A 19,376-nucleotide genomic window follows, 5' to 3' on the forward strand; every position below is an offset into this window, starting at 1 on the left:
ATCTAGTTATTTGCAACTATTTCAGCGTTCAGCTTTTTCCTTATCGCCTTTGAAATCTGATACAAGAAAATATGCGGAAACCCTTTCAGTCAACTCACATTACCAATGAAGTTGAGTGTACCTAATGCAAATTACTGTCTATCAAGCCATGAAGCGCGTATTAAATAGTTTTTCTCCTGATCGCCTGTCCGTGTAGATTTAGATGCCTATCTCATCGCACGAAATCTTTAACACTTTTTTTCCTAATCTCGATTAAGATATCGACGAGTGTCAGCACCCAAATGCCTGCGGACAAAATGCTCACTGCCAGAACACCCCTGGAAATTACACTTGCCTATGTCCGGAAGGATTTTATGGCAATCCATTTGATGGGTGCGTAGATGTGGATGAATGTGAACAACTCGGAGCTTGCGGACCTGGAGCTACTTGCAGCAATCTTGTTGGCGGAAGACAGTGTCATTGCCCACCAGGTAGAATTTTTTGTGGCAGGAAGAACTTTTTCAATAGTATCAGAAACAATAGGTTATGAAGGGGACCCATACACTACTGGTTGCATTGACTTCAACGAATGCGCCCGCAACCCATGCGGCAGGAACGCCCTGTGTTCCAACTTGGAGGGCAGTTTCAAATGCACGTGTCCTCCAGGGTTCATAGGAGATCCATTGGCTGGGTGTTCAGGTATAACTAATTTCCTAACACCCTACTTCAAGGCTTTTTTGTATATATAATAGCTGTACATAAGTGTAAAGCGAGTTAGTTTATAGATTCATTATCACTGCGCCTTATGTACATAATTATCAATCTACGTGAAGACTGATTTTCTTTTGATGGTCAGATATTGGGCTAAGGTAATGAATAGCAGACGTGACTTACGCCAAAGAACATGTTTTGTCTAATTTTCAAAACTGTTTCTATAGTTACTTATAATTGCTTTAGGACAGTACTAACCTGAGTAATCAGTGCGAAAGAAATCAAGTTTTCCCGTTAAAAAGCTAACTCACTTTAATCCCCATTTATTTATAGAGAAAAAAGAGGTGTTCCTGCAGTGTTAAGCTTGTGTATCAAATGAAACGGTCACTATTATAATAATGGAATTGATCTTTTGGTGTACTGAAGGAAATCATTGTTGTCCATAAAACCAACATCCACTTGAGAAATCACAATTACGAAAATCTATTTCGTGTCCATAGTCCGACACTTCAACTTCTTGAAAAATTCTTTCTAACCTCTCGAGGAAACATTTTTCATCAAAGATTCTTCAGTTCAATCACATCATGTGGCACAGTTTTCTCTCACCACCAACAATACAATTTCTTATATGATATTTATAGTTTTTTGTACAACATTTGTTTTATTTCTTATTCTTATCTGTCTTTGATTATTTTTTTCGCATTTGTCTTATTCTTTATTTATCTTGTTATTTGTACAAATCGTCTCCATTTAACTGCTGTGTTCGATCTAATGAACTCTGATTTGGAGAGTCCCTGGAAAAAAATTGAAAAATTTTCAATCATTGCGAAGTGCCAAACTGGCCCTAAACCCAGAAATGTCCATTTTAATATGTCCCAAATTCTGGAACACCTCTTTACCCCCCAAAATAAAAACGACTAACCAATCGCTTCGGTCCTGATGCGGCTACCCTCAGACAGAGACGAATGCGTCTCCAATCCCTGCTCATCAACTGCTTCCTGCTTGAACAATAACGGCAGTTACGCATGCGTGTGTCCCGAAGGATTTACAGGATCACCTGCTGAGGAGTGTGTGGATATCAACGAATGCGGCCAGCCGGGAGCTTGCGGGATTAACGCCAAATGCATTAACTTGCCCGGGTCCTTCAAGTGTTTTTGCCCACCGGGATTTACGGGCCAGGGACGGCATTATTGTGAAAGTTAGTTTCCTTCAATTCCTTTATAGAGAATGCAATTCTTTGTTGTTTGTGATGCCTGAAGAATTGACGTAGTCTTGTCGACTTGTGGAATGCTTAGCGTTAGTGATGTTTGCGTCTGAAACATGGCAGTGTTTGTGCATGAAAATTGTTTAAGATGCCAGAGTCACATTTTTTTCATGTGCATATTTCAGACCAAACGAATGCCCGTCCGAAATTGTTATTGTATAGTTGGAAGTACCATTTCGATAGCACCGTAAAATTAAGAACAATCCTGCTCACTTTAGTCTATAACAACGTATATTAACAAATTGGTAGTCTCAAACTCAACTAACTTTCCCGAATTTGTTTACGATTTATTTTCGGGAGTTCTCACACGAGACCAGTCATCTCATAGAGCACTCATAGCCATTATCATTCAATCGCTCACTTACTCGTTCGATTTGATTTATAATAGCTCAATGAAGACTTGTCTAGGTGTTGCAGATGGGCCCAACATGTGTATTTTCCACATAACCACTATAGAACGTTGTGCATTATCGCTGGTGGTGCGATCCTATAGAAAGCCTTTTCTGTACTGTATACATTTTTGTGACCTGTATTTTGCCTTTGCAGAGACCGTAATTAATTTCTGTTTCAGCTGGTACTTGTTTAGTTTGTGGTCTTTGCCTGTTCTGTTTCTTGCAGTCTGTCTTCCTCTGGTAGGCCTCTAGCGTTTTTCTAGCTAAAATCGCGAGAACTGGAATATTCTATAAAATGTTCTTAGATGTAAATGAATGTGAGCCAAACCCTTGTGGGGTGAATGCCGTCTGCACAGACACAGTGGGTAGTTACGTTTGCGCTTGCAAGGAGGACTATATTGGAGATCCTTTCCATGGTTGTTCGGATATAGATGAATGCGCCACCCTGGAAAAACCTTGCGGAGCTCACGCGATTTGCGAGAATACCAGTCCTGGATATAACTGCATTTGCCCTCAGGGTTATCGGGGAAAGCCCAAACCTGAAGTTGCTTGCGAGCAGGTGACTATCTTGCATACTAATCCTAGAGCAATTGAATTTATTTAACATTTTAGGTGGATGTAAATATCCTCTGCCAATCCAACTTTGACTGCACCAATAACGCTGAATGTATAGAGAATCAATGCTTCTGCCAGAAAGGGTTCATTCCAAAGGGCTCAGTTTGTGTCGATATCAATGAGTGTGAAAATAGCACAAATCCTTGTGGTCCCTTCTCTAAATGTGTTAATTCAATTGGAAGTTTCCATTGTGAGTGTGACAAGGGGTACGTTGGGGCTCCTCCCATGGTGGAGTGCAAAGCACCTTGTGAGGACGTCAAGTGTGGTAACCACGCTTACTGCAAGCCAGACGGAAACGAGGCCTACTGTATCTGTGAGGACGGTTGGACCTTCAATCCTAGCGACATATCTGCAGGCTGCATTGGTAATACTCGTAACCACATTGCTCTGAAATATTCAAATGAAATGTTACAGACATCAATGAATGCGACAAAGTAAATGGGCCTAGTGGACGATGTGGGGCTAACTCGTTGTGCACGAACCTTCCTGGTACTTTTGCCTGCCAATGCCAGTCAGGCTTCACGGGGAACCCGAATAAACAATGTACGGATATTAATGAATGTAGTTTACCCAACACTTGTGGATTGGGTGCTCTTTGTGATAATCTTCCTGGAGGGTACACCTGTAGATGTCCAGAAGGCTCCCTGCCAGATCCAGATGCCAAAACTAAGTGTAATGAAATCGTGACCTGCAAAAATGATGATGATTGTCCTGGCAATGCTTTATGCGATGATAAGAGACGCTGCTTATGCCCTGAGCCTAACATTGGAAATGATTGCAGACGTAAGTTTTTCCCGTGTTGTTCATAGTACTTTTGAGAAATAAATTATTCTGAGCCTCCCTGTATAAAAACATATTGTTTTAGATCCTTGTGAGACCATCAACTGCGCTCCAAATGAAGAATGCATGCTAGTCAACCACCAAGCCACTTGCATGTGCAGCTCTGGATACATTAACACAACATCAGGCTGTTCAGACATCGATGAGTGTTCCAAAAATCCCTGCCCGTCAGGGGCAATTTGCATCAACGAACCTGGCACATTCACATGTCAATGCCCTGGAGGAACCTCTGGAGACGCCTACCGAACTGGCTGCAGTCGCATTGCAACTCCTGGATGTTCCAACGAAAACCCTTGTCCATCTGGAGAACAATGCGTCTTGGATGAAGGCACATCTCAAGGTGTCTGCATTTGTGTTAATGGTTTTACTAGAGATGAAGGCTCGAAGAAATGCAAAGACATCGACGAGTGCACTGAGCTGAGAGACAAATCTGCCTGTGGAATTAACGCAATGTGCAAGAACTTGCCGGGGAGCTATGACTGTCAATGTCCTCCGGGATTCAATGGCAACCCCTTTCAGGAATGCTTGGAATGCAATAGCCCTGACTGTAGATGCCAACCGCCCTACGAGCTGAAGGACGGAAATTGCGTTTTGGCCAGCTGTGGCCCTGACAATAGTTGCCCTAAGGGCGCTGAGTGTATTACAATCACGGGAGGAGTCAGCTATTGTGCTTGTCCAAAGGGATTTAAGTCATCCACTGATGGGACTTGTGAGGACATTAACGAATGTATGGAACAGGAGCAGACTTGCGGTTATGGGGCTCAGTGCATCAATAAACAAGGCTCGTTCGAGTGTCGCTGTCCTAAAGGTTACAGCGGTGACGCCTACAACGGATTGTGCTCCCCAGATCAGAAAAAATGCATTAATGATAAAGAATGTCCTGAAAATCAACGCTGCGTTCAACCAGGTGAATGCGTGTGTCCTCCTCCGTACTTCACAGATATATCCGACAACAACAAGTGCAAAACTCCTTGCGAACGTTTCCCTTGTGGGGTTAATGCCAATTGCACCCCTAGTGATCCTCCTACGTGTGCTTGCCAGCCCGGATACGAAGGAGATCCTCTTCAAGGGTGTTTAGACATAGATGAATGTACAACTTTGCCTTGCGCCTACGGAGCACATTGCCTCAATCTCGAAGATGGTTATAAGTGTGTCTGCCCTAAGGGAATGACTGGAGATCCCTACAGAGGCGGATGTATTCTGGATACACCGGGAAGTGTTAAATCAGAGTGCCAGAGTAATAAGGATTGCGTCAAAATTCTGAGTTGCCAAGATGGTATATGCGTCAGCCCTTGTGCAGCAGTTTCATGCGGCTCCAACACGGTTTGCAAAGCTGATAACCATAAAGCAGTTTGTAAGTGCACTCCTGGATTTGTGAAGAATAGCAAAGGCAAATGCATTTCACGTAAGTGTTCTTGTTTTTTATGATTTTCTGAAAACTGAGAAACTTCTTGTAGTCCTGCTTTTCGAATTGCTCAGAAATTTGAAAACAGTTTTTTCTCTATCCACAGCTTGCCAAGGCTTTGCCTGTGCTCTAGGAGCTCAATGCATCTCCTCCCCCAAAGGACCAACTTGTAGATGTGTGGAAGGTCTTACAGGCAATCCATTCCCGGGAGGTTTGTGCACCACCGATGTCTGCTCCTCCAGTAGGCCATGTGAAGGTTCCAAAGTGTGCATTAGCGGCCGCTGCAAACAGAGGTGCCAAGGCGTCATATGCGGAGTGGGGGCGCATTGTGACAAAGGCACCAACAAATGCGTCTGCGATTATAATTTAGTGGGAAATCCTGATGTTGTTTGCATGCCTCGTAAGTTGGATCAATTGATCATCAATTTAAACTAATAAATATTATTTTTAGCGAAATCTGGCCCAGTTTGTCAACCCAACTGTGGCAAGAACGCCCACTGTGAGTATGGCCTTATGACCAACCAGTGCGTGTGCAATACTGGCACCATCGGCAATCCCTATGAAGCATGCTTAAAGGAGACTGGGTTGGAAAGAAAGGGATGCTCTGCATCTGCCTGTGGTCTCAATGCGGATTGTCAAGAAACCTTCAATGGAATTGATTGCGTTTGCAAGAGAGGTTTCAGCGGCAATGCCTACGTTGAATGTAAAGATATGGATGAATGCAAGAACAGCGTTTGCGGAAACAGCGCGGTCTGTATCAACACCATAGGAAGCTACGATTGCAGATGCAAAGAAGGATTTGCAGGAAATCCCTTCGTAATGTGCACCCAAGTACAGGGAGGAATCTGCAGAGAACCCGATAACTGCCAATGCAGTGACAAATTATTATGCCCCACTGGATTTTCGTGCAAAAGAGGTCAATGCAGGGACTTGTGCTATTCTGTACGATGTGGACCCAAAGCAGTATGCGATAATGGCCAGTGCATATGCCCCCCTGGTCATTCCGGGAATCCCAAAGACCTGAAAAGTGGATGCCGACAAGACAGTCAATGTGCCAGCGATAATGACTGCGGCAAGTCAGAAATTTGCTTCCAGCTAGGCAAAGGAATTAGAAAATGTGTCGATGCTTGTAGTAAAGCACAGTGTGGGCCCAATGCTTTATGTGTCACATCAAAACACCGCACTTCCTGCATTTGCAACCCTGGTTACAAAGGAAACCCTGGGGATCTCACAGTAGGATGCCAAATCGAAGAAAGAGTGAACCCAAGAGAATGTGTTGAGGACTCCGATTGCAAATCCGGCACCATTTGCGCTATAGACAAAAAGGGTACTCAAAAATGTATCAGTTCGTGTGAAACTGTGGCTTGCGGTACTTACGAGACTTGCAAACTTGATGTAGCAGGTCATCCTACCTGTGCTTGTAAAGATGAGTATATGTGGAACCCGGTGACCTCAACTTGTGAGAAGCCCTCAATTCCTGAATGCAAACATGACACTGATTGTGAAAGTACTCAATCCTGCCAACCAGATGCCTTGGGAATCTTAAAGTGCGTTTCAATATGCACCCAGTTTACTTGCCCTAACAACTCTGCCTGCGTAGCAAAAACTCATAAAGGAAAATGCGTGTGCTTTGAAGGTTTTTCGGGAAATCCCAATGATCGCAATGGGTGTCAGTTGATCAAACTGGACGAGTGCACATCCGAGGCACATTGCGCTGAGCAGGATACTTGCAGGAAGGTTCCAGAAGAGAATCGCAAGAAATGTGTTCCAGCCTGCAATTACCTACAGTGCGGTCCCAACGCTTTGTGTGTAGTTAACAATCACGTAGCAAAATGCCAGTGCCCTCCAGGTTCTTACATCGGCGATCCTCTTGTGGGATGTGAGGCAGTTCCGTGTGTCTACAACCTCGATTGCCCTACAAACCAACTTTGTAATCGTCTTACACACACCTGTTTTGATGTCTGCGAGGAGGATTCTTGTGGCACTAACGCAGTATGTATAGGGCAAGACCACAAGGCCGTATGTCAATGTCCCCCAGGATACAACCCTAACCCTGTAGCTGAGGTAGAGTGCGTTCTTATTGATTCATGCAAGTCCAGTCCATGCCACGTAAGCGCAGTGTGTACGTCTACAAAAAAGGGCTACAAATGCGATTGTCCCAAAGGAACTGTGGGAGATCCCTTTATCTCTGGATGTCGGCAAAAAAGCGATGGCTGCAATAATCGAGACGAAGACTGCCCTTCAAACACAATTTGTGTGAAAGGAAAGTGTGTGAACCCTTGCACTCAAAAAACTTGCGGTCCCAATGCTGTGTGCAATGCAGCAAATCGTACTGCAAGTTGCATTTGCCGGATTGGTTACAAAACCGCAGACACTGGATGTTTGAAACTGATATCGAAATGTTCTTCAGATAAGGAGTGTCTCAGTGGGGTATGTCAGGAAGGAATTTGCCGGTCTGTATGCAGGAACAACGAGGATTGTTCTCAAGGTGAGAACTGTGTTGAAAATAAATGCGTGGTATCCTGCTCTGATCACAGCCAATGTGATGATACTCAGGCCTGCAGGGCTGGAACTTGCATAGTTGGCTGCAGGAGCGACAAGAGCTGCCCTCAAAACCAGGCATGCTTGAATTACCGTTGCCAAAACCCATGTGAAAACAAAGACACTTGTGGAGCAAATGCAATTTGCTCCTGCAAGAACCATAAAGCCACCTGCGAGTGCCCTACTAGATTCGTCGGCAATCCTACCCCAGAACAAGGATGCATTAGAATACCAATTCTCTGCAATGATCGTCACAAATGCCCAGCAAATCACCAATGTTTCAACGAGCAATGCACCTTTACTTGTAAAGGCAATAGCAACTGTGCAATTGGGGAGAGATGTACCAACAAAGGCTGTTTGAAGGTTTGCTTTGGAGATAGCAACTGTCTAACTGGAGAAATCTGTAAGGACGAGGTGTGTCAACCCGGGTGTTCTCGAGATGGTGACTGTCAAACGTCGCAAGTTTGCGTTAAAGGGATCTGCAAATGTGCTTCTGGATTCATGGCTTCCCCACAAGGATGCACTGACATCGATGAATGTGCAAGCAACCCATGCCATCATAGTGCCGTCTGCAAAAACGACCTTGGCTCTTATAAATGCACATGCCCCGAGGGCTTGATTGGCGATCCTTACACGAGCCTTGGGTGCTCCGGACCGGGACAATGTAGATCAGATAAAAACTGTCCAGAAAAGTTAGTATGTAGACGAGGAAAGTGCCAGGATCCCTGCGACAAATGCGGCAAAAATTCTTTGTGCCAAGTGACCAGTCACCAATTGGCATGTGCATGTCCTCCAGGTCACCTGGGAAATCCTTTTGATAAGAACTTGGGATGCTTCAGGGTGGAGTGTATTGAAAACGATGATTGTCCTGCTGATAGGTTCTGCAATGCACATGCAAATAAATGCATAGGTATGTTACTTGATTTATTGCTGAATTATTGATATGATTGATAAATATTTCTGGCTCAAAGATTAAATATTGATATTAAATTCTTTCAGATCCTTGTGGGTTTATCGACTGTGGAAAAGGGACTTGTTTCTCAAAAAATCATGAAGCATTTTGCTTATGTGCAGATGGGTACAAGTTGATTGACGATAAATGCGTTAATATCAATGAATGTGAAGAAAATCGCCCATGCCATTCCACAGCAAAGTAAGTATCGTACTTTAACTTAACTGGCACCAAAATCTTGATTTTTACTTTTAGTTGCATAGACACTGAAGGAGGCTTTTCATGCATCTGTCGAGAAGGCCTAGTAGGAGACCCAATCACCACCGGCTGTCGCAAACCTGGAGATTGCCTATCAGACTCAGATTGCCCAGCTACTGCCTTCTGCGATAACGAAATCTGCAAGAACCCCTGTGAGAAACCCAACACATGCGGCTCTAACTCCAAATGCATCCCCGTTGCCCATAAGGCAATTTGCCGATGCCCTGAAAAGACCCGAGAAGATGTGAACCACAACTGCATCCCAATTGATTGTTCTGACAACAACGACTGTGCCATTGACAAATTGTGCGTGGATTCGACTTGCAGAAATCCATGTTCATTGTCTAACGTTTGCGGCCAGAATGCTGAGTGTACAGCTGCGAATCATCAAGCTGTCTGCAGCTGCAAAGCTGGCACCACTGGAGATCCACATTTAGGCTGCATAGCTGTTCAGTATTGTGCTAACAACAAGCAATGCCCTCAAGGGCTTAACTGCTACAATGGGATTTGCACATCTTTATGTGGAAGCACGCGTGATTGCATATCTGATCAGCTATGTATCGATGGCTATTGTCAGCCCACATGTAAATCAAATTCATCTTGTCCGGACTTCCAATTCTGCCAAGACAGTATTTGCAAACAGGAAGTGAGGTGTAGAACTAACACTGAATGTGACCTCACGGAGAAATGTTTGTCGAACTCATTGGGTCAACCCGAATGCGTTGATGCTTGTGAAGGTGTCCTTTGTGGCCGCAATGCTGAGTGTATTTCAAATAAGCATAATGCTCAATGCAAATGCAAGCAAGGCTTTAAGGGAAATCCCACCAACGAGAAAACCGGTTGTCAGAAGATCGAATGCGAACGCAACCAAGAATGCTCAAGTGATAAATTGTGCGATCAAAATATGTGCAAAATCGCCTGTTTGGTACATAATCCTTGCGGCAAGAACACCCTGTGTTCGGCAGAAGAACATCGGCAAGTCTGCTATTGCCAGCCTGGTTATACTGGGGACGCCTTCAAAGGGTGCACGTTAATAGATTTTTGCGCTGATGATCCTTGTGGGCCAAATTCCCTTTGCATCAACTCCAGAGGTTCATTCAAGTGCCAGTGCCCTCCAAACCTAATTGGAGACCCTTATAACGACGGATGCAAAAGGTCTGTTGAATGCATTGCAGACTCGGACTGCCCTGCAGTAGCCCAATGTGATAAGTCACTAAACAAATGCAAAGGAGTTTGTGAACATAAATCATGCGGTCAGAACGCCGATTGTATCGCTGTAGATCATAATGCACACTGTAGCTGCAGAAACGGTTATGAGGGGGATGCGGAGAAGGGATGTAGACCCAAGGTAGTCACCTGCAAGACTACACACGATTGTCCTTCAAATACTTACTGCCATGGGAACCTGTGCAGTCCTGCCTGTAAAAATAACGAAGAGTGTCAGACTGATGAGCAGTGCTTAGAGGGACAGTGCCTCAATCCTTGTTTGGTGCCTAAGACTTGTGGTATCAATGCTGTGTGCTCAACTTCAAATCATCAGAAAACGTGCAAATGTCCGGATAGATTTACCGGAGATCACGCTGTGGAATGCATTAGATGTAAGTAAATCTTGAAAACTGTCGAGTATATTGAATATATTTTTTACCTTAAGAAAGCGGGTTAATTGAGTCAAACCCGAGCCAACCAAAATCTATCAATTCCCATTTTCGTTTAATTTCTGTAATAAATATTTCCTCAGTACCAGTTGCCTGTTCTTCAACATCGGACTGCTTCTTCAACTCAACTTGCAAAGACAACATCTGCATGCCTCAATGCAAATCCGACATCGAATGCGCGTTCAACGAGAAGTGTCTCAAGGGGGAGTGCATGCTGACCTGCAGAGTGGACAATGACTGCTTCCTGGGCCACATTTGCTTACGTAATAAGTGCATCTTCGGCTGTCGCGGAGACGAGGATTGTGGCAGCAGCGAATCCTGCTTTAACAACAAATGCTCAAGTCCTTGTAGTGAAAGCACATGCGGCCCTAATGCGCAATGCTCCGTCGTGAATCATCGTGCCACATGCTCGTGCGCAGAAGGGCTAGTGCCTAATCCATCGGCAAATATTGGTTGTGTGAGAGTTCCTGCGGAGCCTTGTTCACAAAACTCAGATTGCTCTCATAAGAACCTTATCTGCAAGGACGACTTTTGCAGAAGTATTTGTGGTTCGGATGGGGGATGTTTAAATAATGAAAGATGTGAGGGTGGGGTGTGCAAACCTATTTGCCGCAAAGATGATGACTGTAGAAGTGGGGAGATTTGCGAAGGCTTGAAGTGCGCAATTGGATGTAGAGCAAATTCGGGGTGCCCTCAAAATAAATCGTGTGTTAACAGCCAATGCATAGACCCGTGTGCTTCACCAACAGCTTGCGGTACCAATGCAAAGTGTTCAGTAGTGGATCACAGAAGAATATGCGAATGTCCGGTCTCGCTTGAAGGAAATCCCCAGGACACTTGTAAACGTTTGTCCAAGGCCTGCAGTAGCACCAAAAGTGTATGCGGGAGAGATGAAGCTTGCGTGGAAGGATTTTGTCAGGGAACCTGTAAAACGTAAGTTCCCTTAATACAGGATGTCACAAATTTATTCGATTTGACACTAACTTTTCCTAAAAATTTCTAAATATTACCCTCAGTCAATGTTGGATGAAACAATTTTTGATCTGAACCTATTATTTTCATCTCCATACTTCTTATTCTTCTTTTCCATCACATTACCAATACATGTTACAATCTTTCTTATAGAGACCAAAACTGCTTAGAAAACGAACGTTGCGTTAGAGGTATCTGCCAAACCGTCTGCAATTCTGACGGGTTTTGCAATGCAAACCAAATCTGTGAGAATCGACTCTGCATTATGGGTTGCAGAAACGATTCTGTATGCCCTCAAAACCAGGCCTGCATCAATAGCAAATGCCAAGGTAATTTCTATTACCCATCACCTTATCGCTTATCTACAGCTTCTCAATCTAGATCCATGCGATGGTTTTGCCACTTGCGGAGTATGTGCTGACTGTAAGGTGACAAACCATCTGGCCCAATGCAGCTGCCCTTCAAATTTCTTGGGAGATCCTCTGATTTCCTGCGTTCAAGCTGCCGCTAAGTGTAACGATCATTGTGAATGCGATTCTGCTGGATATTGTACCAAAAAGTGTAAATCCACAAGCGACTGTTCCTGCGGAGAAACATGTCTTAAAGGGCAATGTAGAAGTATTTGTTCTCCTCAATTGGGCTGTGCCCAAGGCCAAATTTGCTCTAACAGAGCTTGTATTCCCGGGTGTAGATCTGACAGCGACTGTGCAAGCTCTGAAACTTGCAGTAAAGGAAAATGTATCAATATCTGCAAGTATCCTTTTGCTTGCGGCAAGAATGCCGTTTGTAGAGCATCCGAACACAGAAAAGTTTGCTTATGCCCTGATGGCTACCAAGGAGACCCTAATGCCGTATGCTCTCCCTATCAATGCAAAGAAGATCAACAATGCGAGCCTAATAAAAAATGCGGCTCTGATGGAATTTGCGTTAATCCATGCTTAGAAAAGGGAGCATGCGGGCCTAATGCCCAATGTAAAATCATCGACAGACAAGCCTTCTGCTCCTGTCCTCCTGGATATATCGGAAATGCCTTAGTTGAATGCAAGCAGGGAGGAATTCAGGCATGTCTGAAGAATCCCTGTGGTACTAACGCCAAATGTAAAGATGTAGGAGAGGGCAACTACGAGTGCAGTTGCACTCCTGGGTGCATTGGGGATGCTTATAAAGGGTGCAATTGTGACAGTAAAACCGTCAATTTGTGCAAGAACACCTTGTGTGGAGTGGGGGCCATCTGCAAAGTGGTTGGCGGAAAACCACAATGTGTGTGCCCTTCAAACAAACCAGCTGGCGATCCTACTATTGAATGTAAGTAACATATATTGCTGGTTAAGAAACACAAAAAAGTTTATTTAAGCCAGAAAATAATCCCAGGAGTACTCGGCCCAATACTATTTTGGAAAACATTACATCATTTCTCAATATCTTCTTTGAGATTGACATACTTTTCCCAGCTATGTTCTGTGACTTCTATGCCCTGTTTATTGTAAGAAGCTTCGAACGCTTCAAAATAGGTATCAACGTCGGTCTCCATCTCTTCATTATTGGTAAATCTTTTTCCACTGAGTCATTTTTTCAAATTTGGAAATAGATAATAATCTGAAGAGGCTAAATCTGGCGAATTAAGTGGGTGAGGAAAAAGTTCGAATTCAAGTCGATCGATTTTAGCCATCGTGATGACAGAAGTGTAGACTGGTCCGTTGTGATGAAAAAAGACTTTTTTTTTCGCCAAATGCGGTCGTTTTTCCTAATTTATTCACTCAAATGCTGTATAATATTCTCCGTGATTGTTTTTCTTTTAGGAATATAGTCAATAAAAATTATCCCACGTGCATCCCAAAAAACTGATGTCATTACCTTTCATGCAAATGGAACGGTTTTTGCTTTCTTTGAAACCGATTCTCCTCGTTGAGTCCATTGTTATGACTGCTTTTTCGTCTCAGGTGTGAAATGATGGACCCATGTTTCATTCATGGTTCTGAATCGATGCGAAAATTCGGCTTTATTGCTGTGAAGCTTTGCCAAACACTCCCTTGAAACATCCTTACAGCGCTGTTTTTGTTCAATTGTGAGTAATCACGGCACCTATCTTGCCCACAGCTTTCTCATATCCATTTGTTCGGTCAAAATGCAATATGCAGTACTTTCTGAAATGTGTTCTGACTTCTGAAATCATATCTGCTAACTCGCCCAATTTTAGCCGATGTTCTTCCAGTGCAATTTTGTAGATTTTTAACAATTTTTGGAGTGGTCACCTCATTGGATTGACCACTGCGGAGTTCGTCTTGGTAGCTCGTACGACCCCGTTTCAACTCTGCCACCCAATATTTCACAGTTGTTAACGAAGAACCAGAGCCCCCAGAGCAGAATCTAACTTCGCTTTGATGATAGATGAAAGTATTTCAAATGAAAGTATTGGAACCTTAAATCAAATCTTAAATACACTTTTTTTACTTTGTAATATAGGCAGATTTTTAACAAAAAAATCGAAATCTATATGTAAGGTCGGGTACTTCTGAGACTATCTGACTATCTGAGACTAAGCGAATTTAAGTAGGAGCGAAATTTGGAATTTGTAGCTCTTGGATTTTCTTATTGAAGCGATTCAATCTTCATTAATTCTCTATTTCAGGTTCATTAGATCGAAGCGCTCTAGACTGCAGGACTGAAGGTTGTGGTAAGAATGCGGAATGCATACGAGAACAAGCATTCTTCGTGTGTCGTTGTAAACCCGGATTTTCGGGCGAGCCCGAAAATGAATGCCGGAAGGGTAAGCCAAGCATTGTCCTCAAAGAATCTGCCCTTTTGTTTATAATAATTTATAAATTTCTTTCTATGGTTAATTGTGTATACAGTACAAAGAAGGCTTTTTATTGTGGTAATTATCTCACCTCGTACATACCTGGCCTAAGCGCAGACTCAATAAGTATCTCAAAAACATTCCTGAGCTTCTATGAGGCCCTGTTTCACCGCCTCGTAAAACGCTACAGTAATGTTGTTTGTTTATATATATATTGGTCTAATAACGTGGTGGTTTAGGTATTGTGGAACATGTTTGTAAATACCTCACATCTATGTAAAAACAAACCTCATGTGGAATGTACACTTCAGGGTTCCAATCTGTCCGTCATGCATCCCTTATTTATGAAACTCGCATCCCTTTCACCCAATCACATTCCACACAGATGTAAATTGCATTATTTTCTTCGTGATCATGATTGTGCTAAGGAACTGACCTCCACAGCCACGCGCTGCGGGTTTGATGATTGATACGTCAGATTGGGAACTATGAAAGGAGCATTCTCACATCCTGTATATTACCATTTTTTCCAGTTAGCTGTAAAATAGCATTACTCCTAGGCTAAAAGCGCTTGTAAATACTCGCAGCTTGTACGGTCGTGTGTTGAGATGGCCTCTTTCATTTCTCTGATTCTCTGACTGTCTTGGTCACACCCGCATGCGTTGTGTTGTGTACTTATTGTAAATGCTGACTTCCTTTCACGGTTTCTTAAAGCTTTCTTTTCTTTTGTCCTGCGCCCCTGTAGCTGCTGAATGTAACAATGACCTAGACTGCTCCGACCAGAAAGCCTGCATCAACTTCCAGTGTGTAAACCCGTGCTCCCTAAAAGGCGCATGTGGGGAAAATGCGCTATGTAAGACCCTTCAGCATCGACCTAGATGCTCTTGTCCAGAATGCTACATGGGTAGCGCCAATACTGGATGCTACCCAGACCCCAAATGCTCGCAAACGCAACCAAGACCTGCAGGAGTGGCAGTGTGTTTCACAGATTCAGATTGCGACTCAAAATTGGCCTGCGATCTTAGAAGCGGGAAATGTTATGATCCTTGTGAACGCCAAGGGGTTAGATGTACTGATAACAAGAAGTGTGAAGTGCATTATCACAAGGCCACTTGTGTGTGCAAGAAAGGATTTTTGGTAAACGAACGAGGGGAAATATCGTGCGCCCCTGAGAAGGCTGAATGTACCACTGATGACCAATGTCCAGATAATAGAGCTTGCATAGATAGAGTGTGCCAAAATCCTTGTACTGCCAGGCCAGAAGCGCCTTGTGCCCCTGATAAAACTTGTGACGTGCTACACCACAAACCCACGTGTATTTGCTTGAAAAACTGCAGCCCTTCGCTTTCAATTTGCTTGCGCGATAGTGGCTGCAATTCAGATCAAGCCTGCAGGGCATTTAGATGCGAAAATCCTTGCGAAACTGCCAATTGCCCCGAAAACACCCCGTGCAGAGTCGAAGACCATAAACCCGTTTGCGAGTATTGTCCCCCAGGATATAAACAAGACCCAAGATATGGATGCTTCAAAGGTAAAGATAACCCCGGGTGCAAGGAATTTAGCCCAATAATCGAAATCAACGAAGCTCGTTGCTTTCGGTCTACTTGTACTTTGCGAGTAATCAACTATTTTCTATGCTACGTCTGTGCCTTTCATATCAACATCCACTGGACTGAAACATGCATTTATCCAGGACATGACCATTATTTTCATCGCTGGCTTCACGGGTCTTCCTTCTGTATCGGCCTTTAGGACATACTTCCATTAACTTCCGTTTTCTGCGTTTAATTTCTATAGAAGCATGGGCGTTCAGATTCATCATCCATCAAAACCATGTGCAACGCCCCTGTGTCTATCATTTTAGATCGATTAGAAGTAATTGAATAAATTAATGCTTCAGCTATTTTTAGTAATACGTTTAGAGAATGTTTACCCCTCTTAGGACCAAGCCGGTAAATACTCTTGTACCGTAGAGTAGTGCAATCGTCTATAGTGCGATGTATATATGTAAATATTTTCGGGGTTTTGGTGCTGGAGCTTGAGGATTTTGCTTCTTTATATTTCACTGTGTCGTATCTCCATATCTATCAGCTACTTCTATCAGTTGTAAAACCCTAATGAGCAATGTTAAACACTTCAATTTAGATATCCAATGTCGCTCTCATTCCGAGTGTGCCCCTCAGCAAGCTTGCGTAAACAGGAAATGCCAGAACCCATGTTTGGTTTCGAACCCATGTACCAATTCCCAGGACTGCCGCGTGCAGGAACATCAGCCTGTATGCGTTAAAGGTAAATGTAGTATTTGGATATTTTTCAATTTAACCCTAAAGTGAAACCTCGGGCAAATAACTAATACTTTGACTTGAAACATCCCAGTCCGCAAAAGAACTTGACACAGTTACCGCGCATGTGTGTTTCGAGTTTTCCCGTTTTTATTATCTTTAGATACAACCCCATCTCTCATCTATATTAATCGCCGTTTTTTAGTTTGTCAATGTCAGAGTGATCACGACTGCGCCCACCTAGGCCAGCAATGCGATGGCTGCAATTGCAATTTCCGTAAGTGGTCTCTTATTATTTTATGCAATGAACCCACCTGAATCATTTAAAAATAATTACAGTTGCAAGAAATCCTCCGGGATGCTCCCACTGCCCCCCAGGAGTCTCTTGCAACCCCCTGACTAAAGCCTGCCACAAAGGTAAGTTTCAATTCACATTCTATAACACCATTCTTGGTGCGTTTGTTTTATTTTCTTGTATATCATTGGCCTCAGAAAAATAAAATTATACAAACGCACCAAATCATGATTTTATATCTTGGAAGTGTGTTGCTGTTTCTTTGAGTCAATTACCATCAACCCTCCCCATATTACCCTTCCCCACTACATTCATCGCAAGACTAAAGCCACAAGAACTGGAGCAATCACCAATGTCATCGGTACTGAGACATGGATCTGCTGCCTCGGGAAACGATCAGCCAAAAAGGACATAACTGATTTATATTTTTCTCTGTCTTTACAGATCATCATAATAACTGTACATTCTTCCTAACCTTCTCATTATTTTATACTGTAAATTGTGAAAATAGCAACACCATTGCGTCGTCACTTGTACCATTACTGCTATGGCAATCTGTCAAACAGGACTGATGTTTTCCTACTTTTATACCATAAGTGAACTTTGTACTGGTTTCACCAACGGTCTCTTCCTAGTTCTAGTTTTTATGTACATAGTCTAGGTTAAGGTTTGGGGGATGGAGCTGTGGAGCTTTCCGCTTGATCATTGCATGCCCGGTCACGACACCCACATGTCACACGAGAAATGTAATGTACTTACTCACGCGTAATTGTTTATTTTAAAATAACAGATGTTGGTACAACACCAGAAACACTAACCGAAACACAATCGGTGACCTCTTCTCAAATAACAAACGCTACTTCTGCTACCACTCTAACACCTAAACAGGAACTTACCACGGAATCGGAGCTAAGCACACTATTTACCACTGACGAGGCATTGCCAGACACTACGGGTATCACTGAGGAAATTGTACATATTTACCCAGAAACTACTACTAGTGAGAAATACGTAACTGTTACTCCCCAATACAACGAAGAAGTGACGCTAATAAATATTGTTAAGACAGCTTCTACGGGTGAAGACATCTTTATCCCGACCCAAGTACCTGTATATACTCAAGAGCCTGCCGGAGGGGATCAGAAAACTGGTTCTACTGCTCCGTCGGTGAAAACCACCAGACTCTTAGAATTCAGAAATTACTCAACATTTAGAAGTTCCACCCATCGGTCGATACAAAAAGAATCTCAATTTACCACTAAATCGCCAATTTCCGAAACAACATCTACGCGAACAACCTTAACAACACCCGCCTCGGATATGATAGCTCAACCTTCTGATACCACATTTGATGGTGGTAGAGAAACCACTTTTATTAGCTTTACTGGTACTACAGTAACACCTTTTAACACTGAAGAGACTACTCAGGTTCAGTCTAAAACCACCCAAAAATATTTCACTCCGCCAGAAGACTCTGAAAGCAGAAGTACTAATATTGAATCAATACAAACGACAATTTATGGTGGATTTACAAGCACAAACGCCATTACTGTAAGTAGTGATGCGGAGTCTGAAGGTACCACACATCAGTTTACAAAATCTGAATTTTCTGAAATTACCACTCAACAAACAGTTTCTTCTCACAAAAAGACGACGACCATAACTCCAAAAGAAGATACACGAGGAAGTACTGAAAGTATTCTTGAAACAAATGTTACTACAGGTTTTTATACGACAGTTACTAATACGACTGCAGAAGCTTCTTCCACATTAGCTTCAGTAACAGTAACCGCAATATCTCCAGAAACTTCAATGGAAACTTCAGGATCACCATCAGTCACTCTTAGTACTGATAGGAAAGTAACTACTCTACTGCCAAAAGTAGAGTCTCAAAGCAGTACTGAAAGTTCAGTTAAAGTAACAAGTCCTGCAGAAACTATCACTACGCCCTATTCAACAGTCACTAATACGATTCTAGAGGGGTCTTCCACATTACCTTCAGTAGAAGTAACTACAACCTCTTCTAGAACTACATCTGGGATTCCTGGATCATCACCAGTGACTTTTAATACAGAAGGGGAATTAACTACTCAGGTTACAAAAACAGAGACACAGGGCAATATGGAAAGTTCAACCGAAATGACAACTTCTTCGAGTGCTACAACTGCTCTTTATTTAACGGTTACCAGTGAAATTATAAAAGGGTCCTCCCCTTTACCTTATGTGACTAGTACGGAATCAGCAGGAATAACTACAACTACTCCAGTAACTGTAACTGATACCTCAAAATCCCTACCAGTCACTGCTAGTACTGAAAAGAAATTTACCATTCTTTTGTCAACAGCAGAAATTGAAGGCAGTACTAAATATTCTGCTGAAACTACAAGTACTTCAGGTACCACCACAGCTCCTTATTCA

The 19,376-nt window shown here is 43.0% G+C and overlaps 1 protein-coding gene across 1 annotated transcript in view; it reads left to right on the top strand.

The window, feature by feature from the left end:
- dpy (dumpy) overlaps positions 1-19,376 on the top strand; it is a 155,213-nt gene that overhangs the window by 61,432 nt on the left and 74,405 nt on the right. The window contains exons 7-25 of the mRNA XM_066391702.1: positions 258-470; positions 523-678; positions 1,646-1,888; positions 2,652-2,905; positions 2,959-3,325; positions 3,376-3,744; positions 3,827-5,206; positions 5,313-5,606; positions 5,658-8,657; positions 8,747-8,900; positions 8,955-10,555; positions 10,696-11,545; positions 11,738-11,913; positions 11,966-12,889; positions 14,214-14,351; positions 15,127-15,912; positions 16,527-16,670; positions 16,869-16,940; positions 17,003-17,080. Coding sequence (XP_066247799.1) covers positions 258-470; positions 523-678; positions 1,646-1,888; positions 2,652-2,905; positions 2,959-3,325; positions 3,376-3,744; positions 3,827-5,206; positions 5,313-5,606; positions 5,658-8,657; positions 8,747-8,900; positions 8,955-10,555; positions 10,696-11,545; positions 11,738-11,913; positions 11,966-12,889; positions 14,214-14,351; positions 15,127-15,912; positions 16,527-16,670; positions 16,869-16,940; positions 17,003-17,080 — 11,199 coding nt within the window. The remainder of the gene's footprint in view (positions 1-257; positions 471-522; positions 679-1,645; positions 1,889-2,651; positions 2,906-2,958; positions 3,326-3,375; positions 3,745-3,826; positions 5,207-5,312; positions 5,607-5,657; positions 8,658-8,746; positions 8,901-8,954; positions 10,556-10,695; positions 11,546-11,737; positions 11,914-11,965; positions 12,890-14,213; positions 14,352-15,126; positions 15,913-16,526; positions 16,671-16,868; positions 16,941-17,002; positions 17,081-19,376) is intronic.

Source organism: Euwallacea similis, chromosome 7 (genome assembly GCF_039881205.1).
Source record: "Euwallacea similis isolate ESF13 chromosome 7, ESF131.1, whole genome shotgun sequence".
Classification (NCBI taxonomy): Eukaryota; Metazoa; Arthropoda; class Insecta; order Coleoptera; family Curculionidae; genus Euwallacea; species Euwallacea similis.